Raw genomic sequence first — 19,628 nt, 5'->3', positions numbered from 1 at the left:
AAAAATTTATTGAAATGGAACTTTCCTCTTTCTTCTACTTTGCTGTCAAGCGAAACTTATAAAACTGAACTGCGAAATTTTGAAATAAAAAAAATTAAAAACGGCAAAAATTCGCAAAACAAGGTGGCAATTGCAAAATTCTTGTATTCAGGCGTGCGAACTTAAGAACAAGTGACATGTACACATTAATACACACCGTCATAATACTTTAAAATAATAAAGATGAGAACTAATTTCATGCGGTTTCTGGCACCAGAACTGATTCCTTTTCTATCCGACTTGAAGACTGTTCTGAGCTTCTGTCCGATTCAGCAGTTTCATCATTATTTGGCGAACTTGGTGTTGCGTTTAACGAAGGTGATTTATCTGCCAATTGATTTTCTGGAAAATTCGAACTTTTTCTTCTTCATCTATTGTTTGAGATTCCACCTCTGCAAGACTTTCTTCCGACGCAACATCATCGTCATCTTCAGAATCTCCCCCGGAGTTCGTTTCCTCCACATGCTCCGCTTCTCTTGAAATACCTTCCGGGGAGGCTCGGTCATCTAACTCACCAAACGCATCAACAGCAGCCGAAACGGGCTTCGAACCCAGCAACGCTTCTACCGGGATAGGAATTGGCGAAACTTTGTTCTTTTTTAACTTTTTGCGCTCCACTGGTATGCTTGGCTTCAGGAATTCATCAAAGTTGTCAATATTATGGTGGTCCTTCACTTCTTCTAGCATAGTATCGCACTATAAAAACATAACGCAATACTTTAATAAAGACTCGCCTCTAGCAGTCTAGCCCAAAGGTTACGGATGCGGAAATAGAATGAAAACATGTCCCATCTTAACCCAACCTACTATATATATATACACATATCTTACCCATGCGTAGAAATAAGATATAGCCTTGCTTATATCTTCAACTTCATCAATATTGGTGTCGTTAATTACTTGTGAAACACGAGCAGCAACTGAAGGTTTTATGTCAACTGCTTCTTGTTCAACTACCCGCCGTTTTAAAGCAGCTTTTCCCATACGACCAAGTAAGGCTCTAATCACTTTCCAGTCCTGGAATAAACATTTCTTGCATAACCATTTAATTGAATTAATGTTGATTTCTAGTGGAGTATGGCCCGTGTATTTTAACCAAGGGCTGTTTCAAAGCCCATACGTTTAGCGTTTTCTCTTTCATCAACTTTAGTATTATGGTATATATAGTTTGGGCTCGAAGCTCGGCCATACTATTGCTGTGCGCGTATGTGTGTTTGGGGGGGTTATTTAAAAATTTTGTACAACCATAAAGTTCTATATGCGGTAACTCATAAGTGGGCACGAGGGGTATGAAACAGAACACCCATGTTATAGAACAACTGCCATTGCCACGCCCCGCGAGAATAACTAAGTTACATTTAATCATTCCTTTATATATCGCACCTGCAAAGTGTCCTCATTTTCCCCAAGTAACAAATACGTTGATATCATCACTGACTTCACAGCATCGGGTGGTGATCCGTAACTTCGAATTTCTGATATCATAGTTTGACTGATAGACATCACAGCTTCTCGCGCCTTTTCCAGTTGGTTTGTTCTCTCCAGAAGATGTCGCGCGTGAGCCACGTCACGATCGAACACGTGATCGTTCGAAGGCGTCATGTCAGAATGATCAATTTCTTCGAGAGTTTTTTTCAATAACTTATAATCCTGATGTTCTATGCCCTTCAATAGCTGCTTGTGAAGAAATCTCTTCTTTTCTTCAAATATGAATTTGTTTGCTTCCTCCAAGAGAGCGTAGTCTTCCTCGCCACATGGCGCTAAAGCTACAGATCTTTCAAATTCATCCAAACACCTCTGTATCTCTTTCCTACGAAGTCAAATTTAAACTTATGCTGTGCCTTTTAACCCCAAAGAGTTATACAGTACTATGGAGTAAGATAGGATACAGTTTGCCCCCTAAAAACCGTTTCCCCGATCATGTTTTTAACAGTTTACAACGTGTCGGGAGGATACGGTTATATAATTCTGCAAATACTCTGCCCCTACTTAAAAAAAAAGAAAACACTTCCAATCTTTCCCAACTTTATTTTCTGGTGCTAGGCTATATACTATTTATATCACTTAATAAACCTTCGCATTGGCAATTTTTGATTTACATTCAATAAAATGTATTAAATTTGAACAGACCGCGTCTACACTTTTGTACAGCAGGGTGGGGGAAGATGGAAAACCAACATTTAAAAACGAAAGCAATTTTAATTAGGTCTGATGTACACAACTTACCAATTCTTTCCCTCGGCCATCGCTTTTTCTAAATTCCGTCTTAACTGTTGATGTCGATCTTCGTCTCGTAGTAAGATGGGTGTTACTTCTCTCTCTGGTTGTATTGCTACAATAGACTCTACATCCAACGACATAGTATCCAGAATCTACAAAAAAAGTTTTTAAATACGTATACGTTTTTTTAATTAAATGTAAATATGTTTTAACTGTTAGCGTGTTTTAACAACAGGCTTTATACCCTGTCTTTTAGTTCAAAATATTTTTCAATCTTCGCTGCCGTAATCGATATATAGCCTACTGTTCCCAAGTAAACACTGCATGTCAAAAATCATGCAATTAACAATTTAAACAGATGCTATAAAAGTGGTTGGGGAAACGGACCAATTCTGTCAAAAATCTCAGATACCACGCCAAATACGCGGCGCAGCACCCGACCCACGTAGAATAAAATATAAATATGTGGTTTATTCTATTCAATGTTGGTAAGGTCCTACAGCGTGGCACGCCATGGATTCTAGGATTTGTGTTAAGTTTTGCCCATTACCCCGAAACATTACAGTTACCCTCTTACATGTATTTCGCTTTGAAAGTCTTGCAAATTCTGTACAGAAGTGCCGATATCATGGCTGACGATCCTGGGGTAATCTCTTTGCTTTGTTTTCCCTCCAAACAAGAACCACGGTACACACATGAACCTGCACGCTATGATCAAGAAGACGAAAAGAAAAACGCATATCGCAATGATAATCCAAATCACAACAGTCGATGTATCGTCTCCACCACCGACCACAACAGTTGGAACCTGAAATGTATAGTTTAAGTTTAGGCAGTTCCATTTTAAAGTCAATTATGTTATGTAGGCTTGTAAGTGCTATAAAGCATTTTACACAGAGTGTTTAAACTTAAGTGAGAAAGAATGAACGTGACTTGTTTATCCTCGAGTGGCGGGCAACGTCAGTTAGGTGTGGACTGTTTCATATATATATAGCTCGTGCCCGTGTAACAGTTACACCCGGTGTGTAACTTAGCAAGAAATACTCAAATACCAATAATACCGGTTGATTCGGAACAAATTTAAATGAATGCGACTTGTTAATCGTAATGTGGCGAGCAACGACAGTCGTAAAAACCCGCTAGGGATAAAGGGTGTGAAAAAGAGCGCCAGTTAAAAAGCGTGGCTGTTGCATCCAAAAGCGTATATACCCAAAACTAAATTCCCATACAGACAGAATGTAGCCTACTTACCGTTGTAACAGGAATTTCAAATACAGATATGGAGACATTGAATGTAAAATCCAGTGACGTAGCACCTGTTGACGTCACAGTGACGTATAATTCTGCGGAGTGACTTTTTGGATATCTAGCCTTACTTCGGGCCGAGATGGATTTGAAAGTTATGTTGCTAGTGTCGATTGTAATAACCGTCGAACCCTGATAAGTAAAACGTTAAATGCTAAGAATATGTTTGTTAAACAGGTTTATTTTTATTTGGTAATTTTTTTGTTTATATATAGTAGGGTGGGGGGAGCTGGGACACCTTTTTATTATATTTATAGGACAACTCTAAAATTAAGAGCTTGGTTAGTTGTTCAAAACACGATTAGGAAACAAGGGATTTAGGTGCTCACGGTATCCATCTTACCCCACCGCAGTACTTAAACGTTGTATTTCGTACAACTGGGGCTTGACCTTTTACCTGTTCAATTTCTACTGCTAGATCGTAATATGCTTCACTTGGATTTGGAGTTGAACCAGATATATACACGATACCATGCGCTGTTGTTTTAGATTTAGTGATTTTTAAAGTTGCAGTGTCCGAACTTGAAAGAACAGCAACCTTGAACGTGAACTTTTTACCCGGTGGTATTGTGGTCGCAATTTCTGTGTTTGTCTGTGAGAAATACACGTATAATGGGGTGGGGTGGATGGGACACCTTTATATTCTATTTTCCCCATTTGGTAGTAAACAAAAACCATTTAAATAATTATAAAACCACATCCCAACGACGGCTGGAAGAAAATGGGACACGTATAACTCGTAATATCCAAATATCCTGATCGCGTTTTAACAAATTAACAACGGTCTATGGAAGTTGTGAGGATACGGTTGTATTATTCCCTAAATATTCTTTATTTACTGCCAAATGGGTAGAGAAAATAGAATAAAAGGGGCCCATCTTCCCCCACCCTAGTGTATACGAGGAAATTAAGAACTAATCATCGTTTTGTGCATTCAAATATTGACCCAATAGAGAGATTTTATGTTGCACTTGCAATAATTAATAATGCCTACTTGAACTTCGGTCGAAACTCTGCATAGCTGGTTCGCAAGTTGTTGTGAAAAATGAGAAAGTTCTGTAAACGTTGGTGTGTGGAATGTATGTGTGACGTCAGGGTCCTCTGCTATTTGGTTCATTTCTGATGTGAGCGCGTTACCCGTACCTACCACGAATGTTGTGATACCAGCAGCATGGGCCTAAAAACGAGTATATAATGTTATTATAGAGTACTGTGGGGAAGATGGGACACTTTTAGCACATAGTATTTAAATATTCTGATCTTGTTTTAAACAATCAACAACGGTCTATGAGAGTCGTGAGGGTACGATTTTCCTTTGAATGTTCCTTTTTATGTGTTGTTTGGACGAGAAATTGGACGAGTAAATCAAACAAAAAGGTGCCCCATTGCTCCTATTACCAGTTCCGCAGATGATAGTTGGTCGTTACTTGGATTAGCGACCACTAGAACGAGGATCTTAGGAATTGCCATCGAAGAAGGCCTCGCACCGTTGGAAGTTTGAAAGCCACTATCGAGCACGGTTTGTATTCCAGACCCGATCCATGTTGATGCTATAATTAAAATTAGTTTTAAAGAGTATTCACGTATAAGAAGTCTTATATAAGAACAGCAAAACAACAGTTGTTAAAACACCCTAGATAGGCTATATAGATAAAAGTGTGGAAAGGAGTCTCATTTAAAAAACGTGGCTGTTGCACCAAGACTTTTAGACCTTTTTTTTAGACCTTGTTTAAAAATGTGCACTAAATCAGTAAGATTTAATTTCTACTGCATGAGACATTTTTAATTAGGACATGTGGTAATTAACCAGGTTTATTAATTTACACGACTATGGGTGACCATATAGTCTATAAATAATTGGGTGGGGAAAGATGGGACACCTTTAACAAATAAGGTCTAAATATGCTAATCGTGTTTTACACAACTATCAACGGTCTATGGGAGTTGTGAGGATACGGTTTTATATTTTTTGAATGTTTTTTTTTGTTTACTGCTAAATGGGACGAGAAAATAGGCTTAAAAGATGTCTCATCTTCCCCCACCCTACTGTTAGATTTAAATAATCTTCGCAAACGTTTAAAACCTCTTTAAACATTTCGACTTTAAAATGCAATACCTACTCACTATTTTTTTAGGTTTTATTAAACATTTATAAAATACATTTTAAACCAATTAATCCGTTTGCATTTCGATATTAATTTCAACTTACGTTCTCCTGGTGGCTGCATCGCACCAGCAACAACGTTCAAGAAATCTCTGCTTGTAACATTAAATAGTTCCCCATACGTTGTGCTCGTTGTTGCAAAAACCGTTAACCCGTATCTGTTTGTGGTCTGATTGAAAATTTCACCAGTTGCTAAAACGAAGTCTAGAAGATGCTGAAAGTTTGTAGCTCCTATTGAAGATGCGCCATCAACCAAGAATATTATGTCAGCGCCCAAGCTTCCGCAATCTGCAAGTTGGAATACCGTTTACCGGAGCTGGTGTTATGCAACTATACACACCTTTTCATTCTGTTTGACCGTCCGATTTGTTAGTAAACAAAGAACATTCAAAGAATTATAAAACCGTGTCCTCGCGACCCTCATAGACTAATGTGTATTTTGTTGTTAATTGTTTAATCTTATAAAGTACTAAATGTCTAAGAATTTACACATTTAATAAGTGACTGCATGCTGGACAACTGCACTCGCACTTGATTTGAATTTTTTATCACTGGCATTTTTTCTCACTTTTTGAGTCATTTATACATGGGCAAACGCGGCGAACAAAAATCGGGGCGACCACCTCAATTGCCCCTTTGTCAAAAACACATTTTCCAAAACTTATACTTAACTGTTAAAATCGTTAACGCCGAGTTCCGCTGCCGAGATTTCAAACACATTCGAAGTGCTGGAGGTTCTATAGTTAAATGCCCACCATGTTGCTTGCTCATTTATTGCAGCAGGAACGACAGAAGTACCTTGTACATGTTGAATGTACAGTCTTGCCGCCAACGCCGACTCCAGAGGCGTTCTATTATTATATCCGCGTCATTAGAATCTTTTTTTATACCCTTGCCTCGTTACATTTTATATAGTAGGTTGGGAGAAGATGGGACGCTTTTTCATTCTATTTTCTCGCCCCATTTAGTAGTAGACAAAGAACATTTAAAGAAATATAAAACCGTATCCTCACGACTTCCATAGATCGTTGTTAATTGTTTAAAACACGATCAGGATATTTAAACATTATGTGCTAAAGGTGTTACGTCTTCCCGCCCCACCCTACTATATATAGTAAACTAAGAATATTTACAGAAATATACATACTGTTTTATCATGACTCAAAAAAGGCATTGTTAATTATTCAAAATCCAAACAAAAAAGTGACGAGCAAACGGTATTTATCTCACCCACAGTATTAATATATCTATAGGTTGTACCTTATCTTACTTGTATATATCTTATACTTACTCGTAAATTGCATCTGTTAGAAATGTAGTCAGGTTGAATGTATTTCTAATTGCTTCAAGCTGTGTGGTTACAGTAGTGGAAGTCGTGAGTAATTGATGTATGTTGTCGTCAATCTGTAGCAAAGTCAGTAAGGAATAAACCTATTTATTGTCGCATGCAACAACGACAGGCGTTATAACTCGAGTATTCGGTTTCATATACCCCGTTACAAAATAGATTATGCTTTTGTCCATTGTTTTGTTGTCCATGTTTTGTCCATGTTTTGACCATGTTTAGACTATGCTTTTTTCCATGTATAGCCCGTGTTTTTATTTGCCCTACATTACGTTTGTAACTCTGTTGGTAAATGGGCCAACTACGACCTAAATCTTTATACCTCAACGTACAATACCCTCCTTAAAAATAGAACTGTCTACCTGCCATAGACCTCCACGTTCATTAACAGGTAAGCCGGCAGCGCCAAATTTGGTCTCAGCGTATGCAATCCTTCGAAGAAATTCGTAGTCTGATGTAAATATTCCAGACTCGTGAATCTTCTGCAATGTAGCGTCAACTACCTCTCTGCCAACTGCTGAAGCCACCATTGTTTGATCGAATGCATGGCTGGAAATATATAGGGTACGTATTTTAAGATAAAGATGCCTTTGGAAAATAAAGAAAGTTGGGTAAAATGGGACCAAGACCGCGCAAAGTTATTTCCTGTTTTATAAACGACTTAGCGAAATAATATTTTCTCACCTTTTTCTTACAATCAGTCCAACTAAAAACAAGCACAGTGTATTCCATTTCATTTCCTTGCAAATACAGATACGCTGGATTTAACAACTCTTATGATTTTACATCACACAACCTTGTACAAATGAATAAATGATTTTAGCTTGCCCTATATCCTCACGTGTACGATAAAACGACAGACGTTACAACACTAATGTTCAACATTTTGTGTCCGCTTATACGAGTTACCAATTGACAGTGTAAAGACCTGTATAGTGCTTTTCCACAAATCTCACGCTATAGTTTCCAGGCCGTTGTCGACACAAGATCTAAATAGTGATCGTATGATAGGTAACCCAATACGCATACAAGCTAAATTGTGCCAAAGAATCCGCCTACATTACATGAGTTTACTTAATACCGGCCGATGGCAAACAAAAGACTTGAAAGAGTTGTGGACATGTTTATTTCGCGTTGCTACAATGTTAGTGATACGGGGTGGAATAGGGTCAAATTTTGTGTGTTAATTGTTGGCCCCTAACCTTAAAATGACGTCATTGTATATGACGTCATTTGTTGATTAAACTATTTGTTTTATAATAAAACTGAAACGTAATTTGAACACTAAAACGTATTTCATGGTAAAACCTTGGCCTACTAAACATATATATCTTTAGCAGGACATGGTAATGTAAAAAGGAAAAGTTTATGCCTTTTTTCCTTTCAGGAATTGTTTCACGTTCTCAATAGATTCTCAAATGTACAACATTTTAAACTTGTTGGTGAAAATTTGTTGCTAAAATCTAATTTTTACCAGCCAAGTTAGTAAGTTAACCCATTTTCCAAACAAAACGTTAAAATTTTGACCGCAGTTGGGTCATTTTATGAAATTAGGCATCACTTGAGCGCGCGGGAGTATGAGCGCTTTTGATTGGTTAAAATTTCTTCAATATATTCCGGTTTGTATGATTTTTTCCTGGCAATATTAAATTTCGTTTACCTTGAAAATTCCCTAGTATTCAGTGTCTTTGGTCAGCGATTGCTTTGTTTATGTTATCATGGTCTAGTAAAATTAATATTTATGTTACATCGTATATATATATACTTTAGATTTGAATAAAGGCATAGCTACCTCCTTTGGTGCTAGTGAAGAATCTCCCCCCACTTTATTTGCTAACCACTAACCCCTAACACCTAGGTAAGGGGGTTAGGTGTTGATGGTTAGGGGGTTAGTGGTTATAGAGTGGGGGGTAGATCACTAACACCAATAAGTTGCATGAGTATATTATTAACACATATAATATATTTTTAAAACACAGATTTGTCTATATCATTTAGTTAAGTAATTGAAACTCTAATTACTCGGGATTTAACTACTAATTGAATTCTGTCCACATGGAAGTGTCTTCAGAAGTAAACACCCCACTTTCTAGTAGTGTTCTTACTGATGTGAACAATGCTAAGTTATTTGTGGTTGGTGCTGGTGGAATCGGGTGTGAGCTGCTTAAGAACTTGGTGTTGACTGGGTTTCGGAACATTGAGGTTATTGACTTGGATACTATAGATGTTAGCAACCTAAATCGACAGTTTTTATTCCAAAAAAAGCATGTTGGAAAGTCAAAAGCAATGGTGGCTAAAGAAAGTGTCCTCCGGCTTTGCCCCAAAGCGAATATTAATGCACGCCATGATTCGATTTTCAACCCACAATACAACATGCAATTTTTTAAGCAGTTTGATCTTGTATTAAATGCCCTCGATAACAGAGCAGCGAGGAATCATGTAAACCGGATGTGTCTAGCGGCAGATGTTCCATTGATTGAAAGTGGTTCTGCGGGTTACCTTGGACAAGTTACAGTGATTAAAAAAAGTGTAACAGAATGTTATGAGTGTCAGCCGGCTCCAAGGCAGAAGAGTTTTCCTGGATGCACGATACGGAACACACCATCGGAGCTGATCCACTGCATCGTTTGGGCAAAGTATCTTTTTAATCAGCTCTTTGGGGAAGAAGATGCGGACCAAGATGTTTCACCGGATACAGCAGACCCAGAAGCTGCAAATAATCCTGGAGAAAAGGGAGATGGCTCTTCTGAAGAGAATAATAGCCATGATTTAGATAAACCAAGAATCAGTACGAGAGAGTGGGCAAGAGAATGCGATTACGATGCAGAAAAAATATTCAATAAACTTTTCCATACCGACATAAACTATTTATTGTCTATGGATAAACTCTGGCAAAAGAGAACACCTCCAAAGCCTGTACTGTGGGCTGAATGTCAAGAAATACAAGAGAGACAGTTGGATCATCAAACTGTAATGACATTGCAGGAAAATGCAAGATTATTTTCTGAAAGTATTAATGCTTTGAAAGATGAATTTAAAAAGCAGGGGGATGGCGGTATGTTGGTGTGGGACAAAGATGAAGATCCTGCCATGAACTTTACGTCCTCAGTGGCGAACATAAGGGCTCATATATTCCATATTGAAGAAAAAAGTTGTTTTGAAGTCAAATCTATGGCAGGCAATATTATTCCTGCTATAGCTTCAACTAATGCAATTGTTGCTGGATTAATTGTGCTGCAAGCACTTTGTTTAATTCGTAAGCGCTTTGCGGACTGTCGTACTGTCTATGTTTGTGAAGCTGTTAACGACACTAAAAAGCTGCTAAAACCATGCACATTAGACCCACCCAAAAGGGGGTGTTATGTCTGTGCGGAAAAGCCTGAAATTACTTTGAAGCTAAACACTAAGACACTAACATGTGAGCAGTTTCGGGATAAAATCCTAAAGTCCCACCTTGGGATGCTTGCTCCGGATGTAGAGATCTTGGATGGGAGAGGAACGATCCTCATCTCAAGTGAAGAGGATGAAGAAGAGAATCAATCTCTTGGACAAACTTTAGACTCATTTAATATAACTCATGGAAGTCGTTTAAGAGCGGATGATTTCCTCCAAAATTACGACATTGTCGTCAACATCCTCCATGAGGAGAATCTTCCGGATGACATGATCTTCCAAGTCTCTGAGACCAAAGGAACTATTGGTGCAAGCGCTGAAAAAGAAACAACACCTGAAAACAATACAGAAGAAAATTCAGTAGTCCAAGAAGATAAAATTGAAATAATTGAAGATGCAGATCCATCCGCATCTCAAGATGAAATTCCTCGAAAGAGGAAACGGTCTTCCACCAACGATAAAGATTCTGTTCTTATAGACTCGTCAAAACGTTCAAAACAATGTGATGACAGTGTAATAGTAAATGATGATAATAATGTTGTTGTTTTAGATTAAATGTACATAATGCATTATTGTGTTCTTTTGACCCCATGTCATGCTATTCTAGTATTCTTATTTGTTTTTGTCTACCCCGAAAAAATGTTTTAGTTCAATTATTATTGAATCTAGTTATTTCTTTAATATCTTGGTTCATTGTATTATTCAAATTTAGTCAATCGAAAAAAAATCTGATATAAAAGTTACTGCCAGCAATAATCTAGGGTGCGAGATGTAAATTAAGTTTTTTGATCTTTTCTGAGATTAATTTTCAGTGTCGTATTTGATAAGTGATTTTCATTCCAGTTTAGCATCTGCAAGGGTGATATACGGATCTGTTTATAATTAAATCTTAACCATGGCTTCCAAAGTGAGCCACAAGGAAGCTCATTTCTTGGAAATGAAAAAGGCGATTATCCTTCATCTTATGACTCTGGGGTTTGATTCAAGGAAAATGGAAAATAAATACAGGTAGAATGAATACATTTGTTCAAGTTTAAAAACATTGATTCTACAGCATGTGTGTTTTGTGATTTTAGTAGTAATGTAACTTGTTTAGCTTCAATGTTTATACCGAAACGATTGATGTAGTAAACAACATAATGTAAGCCCAATTTATCTCTCAACTTCATCATAGGCCAAATTTGTTCTAAAACCTAGGTCGTATGGCATACCTCGCAGTAGGACCCTCACCTATATAGAATATATTAGCGCTTTAATTGCACTCACCTAAGTATTTCTTGTAGTATTTAATAGGGTACTATAAGACTACCACAGTACCAACTGTATAACATTTATGTTTTTTTACAATAACAGTTGCCGTTTGGACGAGAATATGTTTGACAAGCCAAACAAACGAGCTTTTGAAGTAGTTTTTTATTTCCTTTTCTGCAAGCTGGATAGTTCACAAGCTGAACAGCTTTTCAGGTAAAATATTAAAATCCTATTTTTGTTATTTCAAGTAAAAGTTCATTTTACAGGTTGTGTTTTCCTGGTATAGATAAGCAAGCAACGCTAGAGTTTCGAAAGCGAACTTTTGCATGGTTGAAACGAATTGCTGAAGTAAGTTTTATTTTTTACTGGTTTATTCGAAAAATACCTCTCAAATAAATTTGTTCCCTGGATGTAAAAACAACTAAAAAAAATTTTTTTAAGATAAAAAAATTTATGAGAAAAACCATGTACTAAAAAGGGAGTTAGCATAAACGTATTGATATATTCATGGGTCAATTTTATTTAAGGAAAACCCAAAGTGTGGCTTGAAAGTTTCTTCTACTCTTCTCATGTCACCAGGCGGATGGGAATTCGTGCATTTTGTTTTCCTATTCACTCAGTTTGTTTTACTTAAACTGTGCAGTAAGTATTTTTGTTTACTTGGTCTAGGTTTACTTTTTACACATACATATATTTATATGGTAAAGTGGAGTAAAACGGTATGTTTAAGTAATTTTTAACTTTCCAAATAAAATTTACGACTTTTCCAATACTTTTAAACCTGTTTTGGCTGTGTCTTTTTTACTTTTTTTTAGAAACAAATTGAGTTTTTAACATTATGTACTGTATTTGGCTGTAGTTTTTAACATTACCATTCATTCAGGATCCAAAATTTCTTCAGAGGGAAGTTTGCAAACACTTATTCTGTCAAAAAACAAGCGTCTCGCTCAAGTACAAAATAAAGTGTTGCAAGCAAGAAGTATTAACATGCATAAAGGAATAGTTAAAGATGTTCGTGTATTTAGCAGAGGTGACAATGATATTCATAACGCCTTTCAGTGAGTGTTTTTATACTTTGTTTATTTTTTATGTTATGACATATAGTGGGGGAAAATGGGACACCTTTTTTGTAAATATGTCCCATTATACCCCAACCTACTTTAGTAATACATTTTGTGAGATTGTTTTGAGTGGTTTGCAGACAATATCTGATTAATTAAATTAACAGTTATTACCTGAAGAGGTATTTTTCTAATAATATATATATATATTATATATATATATCTTTTTAATAAAAAGTGCCTAATTTTTTAATTATGTATTTTTCAGACATATGTTAAACACATATCATGAACTACAACAAGAAAAAGCTGCTGCAACTAAAGCAATTTTAAAATACAAGAAATTACTCAAATTAGATGCGTAAGTCATGATCCCTCATTTGTATCACATTATTTACATGTATATATTTAATACACTGCAAGACCTAACCCATATAGAATAAAATAGAGCCCCTGCAATACTTACCTTAACTGTAGTCTTTCATGCAGAAAAAAGCAAGAAGACTTAAAGGCCTACCAACAGCGGCTTAATAAAGGAATTAAACAACTTCGTGGAATGTGGGGCAAAGTAACAAGTGCTGTTGTCGACACTAGAAATTCAGTAAGTAAAATAAAAATTTTAATTATATATATAGTAGGATGGGGGAAGATGGGACACCTTCGGCACATATTATCCGAATATATAATATCCGACGATCTAGTGGAGTCTTTGAGCATATAGTTCTAGAATTCTTTGAAAGTTCCTTGTTTACTACCACTTCGGACTAGAAATTAGAGTTCAAATGTGTCCCAACTTCCCCCACCCTACTATATATAAATATAATATATCTCTTATAGCCCAATTCTGAATTTTAATTGTTTCTATAAACTTGAAACTTTACTTTTAATTTGTCTTGTAAATTATTCACTAAAAACATTAAATACTTTTCATATTATTATACTATATTTGTACAAGGACATTTTCTTAGGTTTTTATGATATAATATCTTTCAGAGTGAAATCCTAGCAAGTGTTATAGAGGATAAAAATCATAAATTAGAAGCTGAAAAACTGACTTTACAAGTTCCATCTAGGCTTGTCAATGAATACACAGAAGAAATTTACCAAGTGAGCTAAAGTATAGCGTCAGTAAAATTACTTTTATTGCACCTTAGATAAAATTATGAAAGTACCAGCTAAAAGCTATTCAATAGGCTACACTACTTTCATAGGTGTCACTGTATATGTGTCATTTCTAGTAAAATCTGGGGTTAAAAAGCGATTTAAACCATAGTTGTCAAACACAATAGAAAAGCCAGATACGTTTGCTGTACTTGTTTGTATGGACAACCAACAGCAGGGTAAAAGCTTTTATGCTTAAACCTAGAGTTCTAAAACAAATGATGTCACTCCCGTTTCAAAAACTAGGGTGAAATATCACTCTGGCCACCCCTAGTCTTACCGCTACGCCTATGCTATTTTCCAAATTTCTTTATTATGTAGCTTAAAAGATCTGTAAAAAAGATAACCAAAAAAGTTAACAAATTTCTCTGTTTTTGTATTTTTAGACTGTTGGGTCAAGTTTGATTCAATCCGGAAAAATTAATCTCCTGAGTGTGGGGTCTATCACCACATTTTCGTTCATGTCAATACGTGACCAGTTGCACAAATGTAAGACAGTAAAATTTTACAAACATATTTGATTCTATATAAACTATTCTATTCTATGTGGGTGAGGGTCTTGTTAGGAACCTGAAATTTGGGCTAAATTTTGTCATTTACGCCAAAACCAAGGCTGCTCTATGTACTTTGATGCGAGTGTGTGACCAGTTGGACAACCCATTAGTGATCATTGGGTTAGAGCAATTTTTGTTTTTATTCTTGCCTAAGGACACATACTTCTACAGCCACAAAACATTTTAAAATAGGTACTTAGATAGGCTTTTTTAAAATGGTACTAACTACTAATGTTAACTGATTATTGCATAGCAGAAAATTTCAGGGTTGGCCTGCCTACCCTGCCACCCCAGGTTTGGCGCCTATGCATAGGTTAATCAATATCTCGTATCTTTGATTTTAGATGGATTGCCAAATTTTGAGACTCAGGTTCCATTTCTTAAAATTCAAGCTGAATTGCATCAAGAACAGTTAGCAAAACTATGTGACATTAAGTATGAAAACATTTTAATTATTTTGCCTATTTCACAATTACAATTTTAACATATGTTTAGGTCAGAGGCTATAAGCGTTATAAAATCTGCGGAAAAAAATATTTCTAACCTGGAAGAAATGTTGGATGCAAAATATAAAATACATTCTTACTCATCGGATTTCAGCAGCACTACTGGTAAGATGGTAAAAACATGATAAAAATAATTGTGAGAAATTGTTAAAACATTTTGCTATTATTGATACTAGGCCTAATATAATATACATGTAATTTATGTATATATATATATCACGTTATTAGACATAGAAAACATGTTTGTCTGCCAGCTATTTATATATAAGTTTTGGTATTTATGTACAAATATGCCGCCTTACACTCAGTACATAACAAATTAGTTAGTAGCGAACTTCAGAGTATAATTACACCTATTCATTCTTTGTGGATGAGGTCGTTTTCAAGGACCCGGGGTTTGGCCAGATTCGACCCATTACCCCAGCAATCACTTCTAAGAGCATTTCATAAATTAATAATTTGGTTTTTATACAAGTTTCATATATTTTTCTCCAAATATCTCCAAAGTGATGACAAAGCAATTCAATAAAATATTATTTGTAGTAGGCTATATTTTCAAAAAAAGAGAGAAAAAAAAAGGTATTATTAAAATGTTTTAGTTGGTATAATGCTGTATACCACAGATCTCCAAAGTGATGAAACAGACGTTAGTAACGTAACTTCATCACTTTCAAACCAAACGGACTCATTTGAATCAATGGATGATTCTGGCACCTCACTTGCTTTGAAGTATCTGGTGCCAGCAGGTAAATAAACCTATTAAGTTTTGATATATACAGACCTTAAAATCTTAAAGTTAAAACTTTCCTAGACCAAGAGATATTAAATTTCAGGTTGTTGTTTAAGGGCTAAAAATTAATATTTTCATTACATAGTAGGTCTAAATACTTGAAATTAATAAAGCCAGGGAAAGTGTGATGCTCCAACAAGCATATAAATTAGTTCTCTAGGAGTTTAGGTTTAGGCTGCATTTTTGTACAAGCTGCCATAATTTAAGTACAATTTCAAGCTATACAATACTATAGGCCTAAGCTGCAAACATACCAATGTTTCTCTCATATAAACAACTGTAGAGTTTTAAACTTAATTGTAAAAGGATATTTTATCTAAACAACTATTTTTAATTTAATTGTAAAATGGATTTTATCCAATCAACTTTTTTAAAAATTAATTGTAAAAAGTTGATTTCCTCTCCAGGTGTAAATTTGGATGACTTTCTGCAAGAGGTTGTTTCTGAGCCCCCTATCTCACCTTGTACCCCAAGCACGCCAACCTCCGAAAATATAAAATCCCCTGATATAACCACTTTACCTCAACCTGAACCTCAACCTATCAGTCAAAAGAAAAGCAAAACCGCAAGCAAACTAAAACCACCCACCTCCAAACCATTACATACACAACCACTATCTAAATCACCCTATACCAAGTCACCATTAGTACAAGGAATACAAACTGATAGAGCAAGTAACAGGATAAGGTCTGTATATTTCAGAATTTATTTTAACTTTTATGAATTTATTTTAATCATTTTTTCTGTTTTATCAAATAAAATTAAACAAAACCTATTGATATACCAAGCTGTCTTTGGCTTTTAATTATCTTTTTCGCCGCATTAAAAATATTTATTGTAGCGTTAAATTTTTTTGTATGCTTTTAATTTGTCACAAGTTGCAGCCGGTGTAAATACAAATAAAGTATTTTTTCTAATAAAAATTTAATTTTTTTCTTTTCCACAGTATTGGCAGAAGAGTTGGTGGCTCCTACACACCAGGTAAATAGGCACAACTGGTACTAGTTCTATATATCAACGTATTTTATGTCACCATGAAGCCATCATACATAACATTTTTTTAGTAAAATCCAGGGGTAATATTGTTAAAATGCAGTAATACTCATGTCATAGTCATCAAACATCCTGGTTGATTAATGTGGTTAATGTACTTTTGGCTCTGTTTGTTTTTATAGACATCTAACAACACTGTATAGGCTATTTTAAAAGGGGAAAACTGCGGTGATAAACATAATATGCATTTTTCTTAACGTCTATGGTCACCATAAACATTTCTTAACTTTCAGATCGACATGGTGCATCAGTTAATCAGGGAAGGATAAAATCGCTGAAACAGAAAGGTCGTAAATCAATGTCTCTCCCTTCCTCTCCTCTTGTTACTAGGTCAGTAGGTAAAACTTTGGAAACGAGAGTGGATGAAGAAGTTCCAACAGTGACACCAACCTGGGAGAAGCATTTGATTGACCGGGTATGTATATTTGTTTTAAACTTACGTGTGATTGCAAATACTTGATGGTACAGCTTCGTATGCGCTTAAAAGACCTTTGCAACAGTCAAAACCATTGGTTATACATTTATTCAGTATTGTGGTTGTGGATCAGTGGTTACAGCACTTGCATGTTAACCAAAAGTGTTTTTTTTATGTGTGTGTACTTGGGCATTTTTTATACTGGCATAAGCCATCAATTCTTACATAATTTATATTTTCTGATGAGGGTATTTCATTAAACTTTTGAAACAGATTGTAAACCAAACCATCAGCGATGATCTAATATCGCCACTGTTTGTATACAATCAAGATGAATTGGGTAAGTCACAATTTCACTTAACAATTACCCTTGTTACCAATGTGTTGTTTACAGACCAATCAGCATTTGTATCTGTTGATAAACTGCCTCGTACACCAACTGAATCATTTTCAAAATCAACAACTGATATTTGTGAAGGTAAACATTTATCATATTTGTTTCTTTATTATTTTTCCACATAAAAGATGTTATTTTTCCCATGTACTACATTTATATCTTCAATATTTTGACACAAATAATACAACTTTGAGTTATGGGCCAATTCTAACCTAAATCATAGTTCTTCTAGTATAGGCTATTTTCTTGTAGGAATTCACACTTATGGTATAAAATATGAAACAATTTCATTCAGACAATGATGGTGGATTGGAAGCAGGCGGTTCAACTAACAAACTGATCGAAAATGAGCCCGGCCATATTTCTGATGAGGAATTGAACAATTTAGAAGTTTCAGGATTAAACCATTTTACCCATGAAAGTGAAAACCTGTTACTTAATGATGAGAAATTGAACCACTCAGAAGTTGCAGAGACAAGTCAACTTCAGACAAGTCAACTTGTGACAGAAATGGCCAAGTCAGCTTTCGATAGTGAAGGAAAATCAGTTGATGAAGAAAGTATATATCCAGGTAGTTATTTTATTCTTTTAATTTACATTATTATATAAAAAAGCAAGCAAAGTAACTGTAATAAATTTTGTGAATCAGCTCTGATCTAATGCTCATAAAGTTGGACAGTTCCAATAACGAAATGACAGTCAGAATCAATTGCTCTTAAAATAATTTTTTTCTGATTTTGGTTTGTCATGTATTTTCTAGCACTTCTTCTATGTAAACAAAGTTATTTTATTTCTAGATTCGATTGAGGAAGAAAAAAATTTCTCTCCAAACTCCCCAACACCACAACATACTTTACCAGTTTTTAAAACGTAACTATCTCTAATAACTAATATTTTACCTTAAAACCTGTCTAAAATATGTTTGCTTTTTTTAGAGCTGAGTTTAACTTAGAAACTGAATATGAACATTTTGTCAACTCAAGTGTCTCGAGCTGTGATGATTCTTCTCCAAAATCTCCTGAAAGTATGACTTAGATTCATGTTATTAATTTTTTTCCCAGCTCCTTCGCTTGTATAGGTGCTTTGAATATGGGGTTTAATGGTCAATGTTGCCACTATTATGGCATGTGTGTTGTTACATTAATAGTAGTAACTCTTTAGTCATATACATGTGTATATTGTAGTTGCCATGTAAGAATAAATAAGCGTCATTCATTTTTTTAAAATTTTCTATCTCATTGCAGTGTATATAATCTTTATTTATTGACGATGTTTTTTTTTTTCTTATAGATGATATATTTTCAAACTGGGATACAGCAGGTTCAGCCAACATTCTTGATGTGAGCAATTTATCATTAGTAGATCTAGAAGATTCTCCAGAAGATCCGAAAGTTGGAGGTTGCAACTTAATTGATCTTGATGAAACCATAGGTTGTATAAAAATGGTTTGTTTTAAAAGATACAAAATTTTTACTGAATATTTTGTAGGTGACTCAAAGAGTGAATTAGCAGAAACCACATCTTCCAATCTACCTACTTCTACTTTAAATTTAATCGATCTTTTGATGGATGATGCCCCTCAACAAGAAAATCTTGCTTCTATTCTCCCCTGCAATACTCTTGAGCATGATCTTTTTGATTCTGCAGCTGCCCCGACAAGTCAAACTTTGCTAGATGTTCAAACTCCTGATAAGTTTGAGCAAACTGCTTCAGATTCCCCTTTTGAACATGAATTGTTAGGCACTAATGTTCCACTAGATCTGTTAGGTTCAACAGTTACACCACCACGACCAACCCTAAGAGAAGTTCCATTGAATTTACTTCCAACTACTGATTTATTGATCGGTTGTGAAACACCTGATTTTGAGAGGTACCAGTCGGTTTTAAAAAGAAGAAAATGAGTTTTTGTTACACTGTTATACCTTTTGAGATTTATTCAAAATCAATAAATATTTGTTTCAGTTTATTTCAATT

General features: G+C 35.3%; 3 protein-coding genes across 3 annotated transcripts; 2 read left to right on the top strand and 1 right to left on the bottom strand.

Moving 5' to 3' along the window:
* Positions 1-124: 124 nt before the first annotated feature.
* LOC100183360 lies at positions 125-8,611 on the bottom strand. Its single transcript, XM_002125344.5, has 14 exons — positions 7,758-8,611; positions 7,436-7,622; positions 7,020-7,132; positions 6,401-6,579; positions 5,774-6,016; positions 4,963-5,114; positions 4,559-4,741; positions 3,962-4,156; positions 3,511-3,696; positions 2,837-3,067; positions 2,266-2,411; positions 1,423-1,849; positions 871-1,056; positions 125-735 (listed from the first exon to the last, which is right to left on the bottom strand). Exons 1-14 carry the CDS (start codon positions 7,808-7,810, stop codon positions 349-351), a joined length of 2,868 nt encoding a protein of 955 aa, XP_002125380.3. The 5' UTR covers positions 7,811-8,611; the 3' UTR covers positions 125-348.
* Positions 8,612-9,027: 416 nt separating this feature from the next.
* Positions 9,028-11,309, top strand: LOC100183324 (SUMO-activating enzyme subunit 2). The gene has a single exon (XM_002131452.4). The coding sequence runs from the start codon at positions 9,129-9,131 to the stop codon at positions 11,019-11,021; it is 1,893 nt and encodes a 630-aa protein (XP_002131488.1). The 5' UTR covers positions 9,028-9,128; the 3' UTR covers positions 11,022-11,309.
* Positions 11,310-11,313: 4 nt separating this feature from the next.
* On the top strand, positions 11,314-19,622 carry LOC100185693. Its single transcript, XM_009861693.3, has 22 exons — positions 11,314-11,474; positions 11,820-11,930; positions 11,984-12,065; positions 12,245-12,359; positions 12,601-12,775; positions 13,047-13,139; positions 13,268-13,379; positions 13,772-13,885; positions 14,326-14,428; positions 14,838-14,928; positions 14,989-15,104; positions 15,623-15,745; positions 16,197-16,476; positions 16,736-16,770; positions 17,076-17,257; positions 17,531-17,597; positions 17,652-17,735; positions 17,950-18,225; positions 18,452-18,524; positions 18,590-18,678; positions 18,945-19,085; positions 19,143-19,622. The coding sequence occupies exons 1-22, from the start codon at positions 11,362-11,364 to the stop codon at positions 19,553-19,555; spliced, it is 2,988 nt and encodes a 995-aa protein (XP_009859995.1). The 5' UTR covers positions 11,314-11,361; the 3' UTR covers positions 19,556-19,622.
* The last annotated feature ends 6 nt before the right edge of the window (positions 19,623-19,628 follow it).

Source organism: Ciona intestinalis, chromosome 10 (assembly GCF_000224145.3).
Source record: "Ciona intestinalis chromosome 10, KH, whole genome shotgun sequence".
NCBI lineage: Eukaryota > Metazoa > Chordata > Ascidiacea > Phlebobranchia > Cionidae > Ciona > Ciona intestinalis.
Note: the sequence above shows the minus strand (reverse complement) of the source record. Positions and strands in the feature narration are given on the sequence as shown.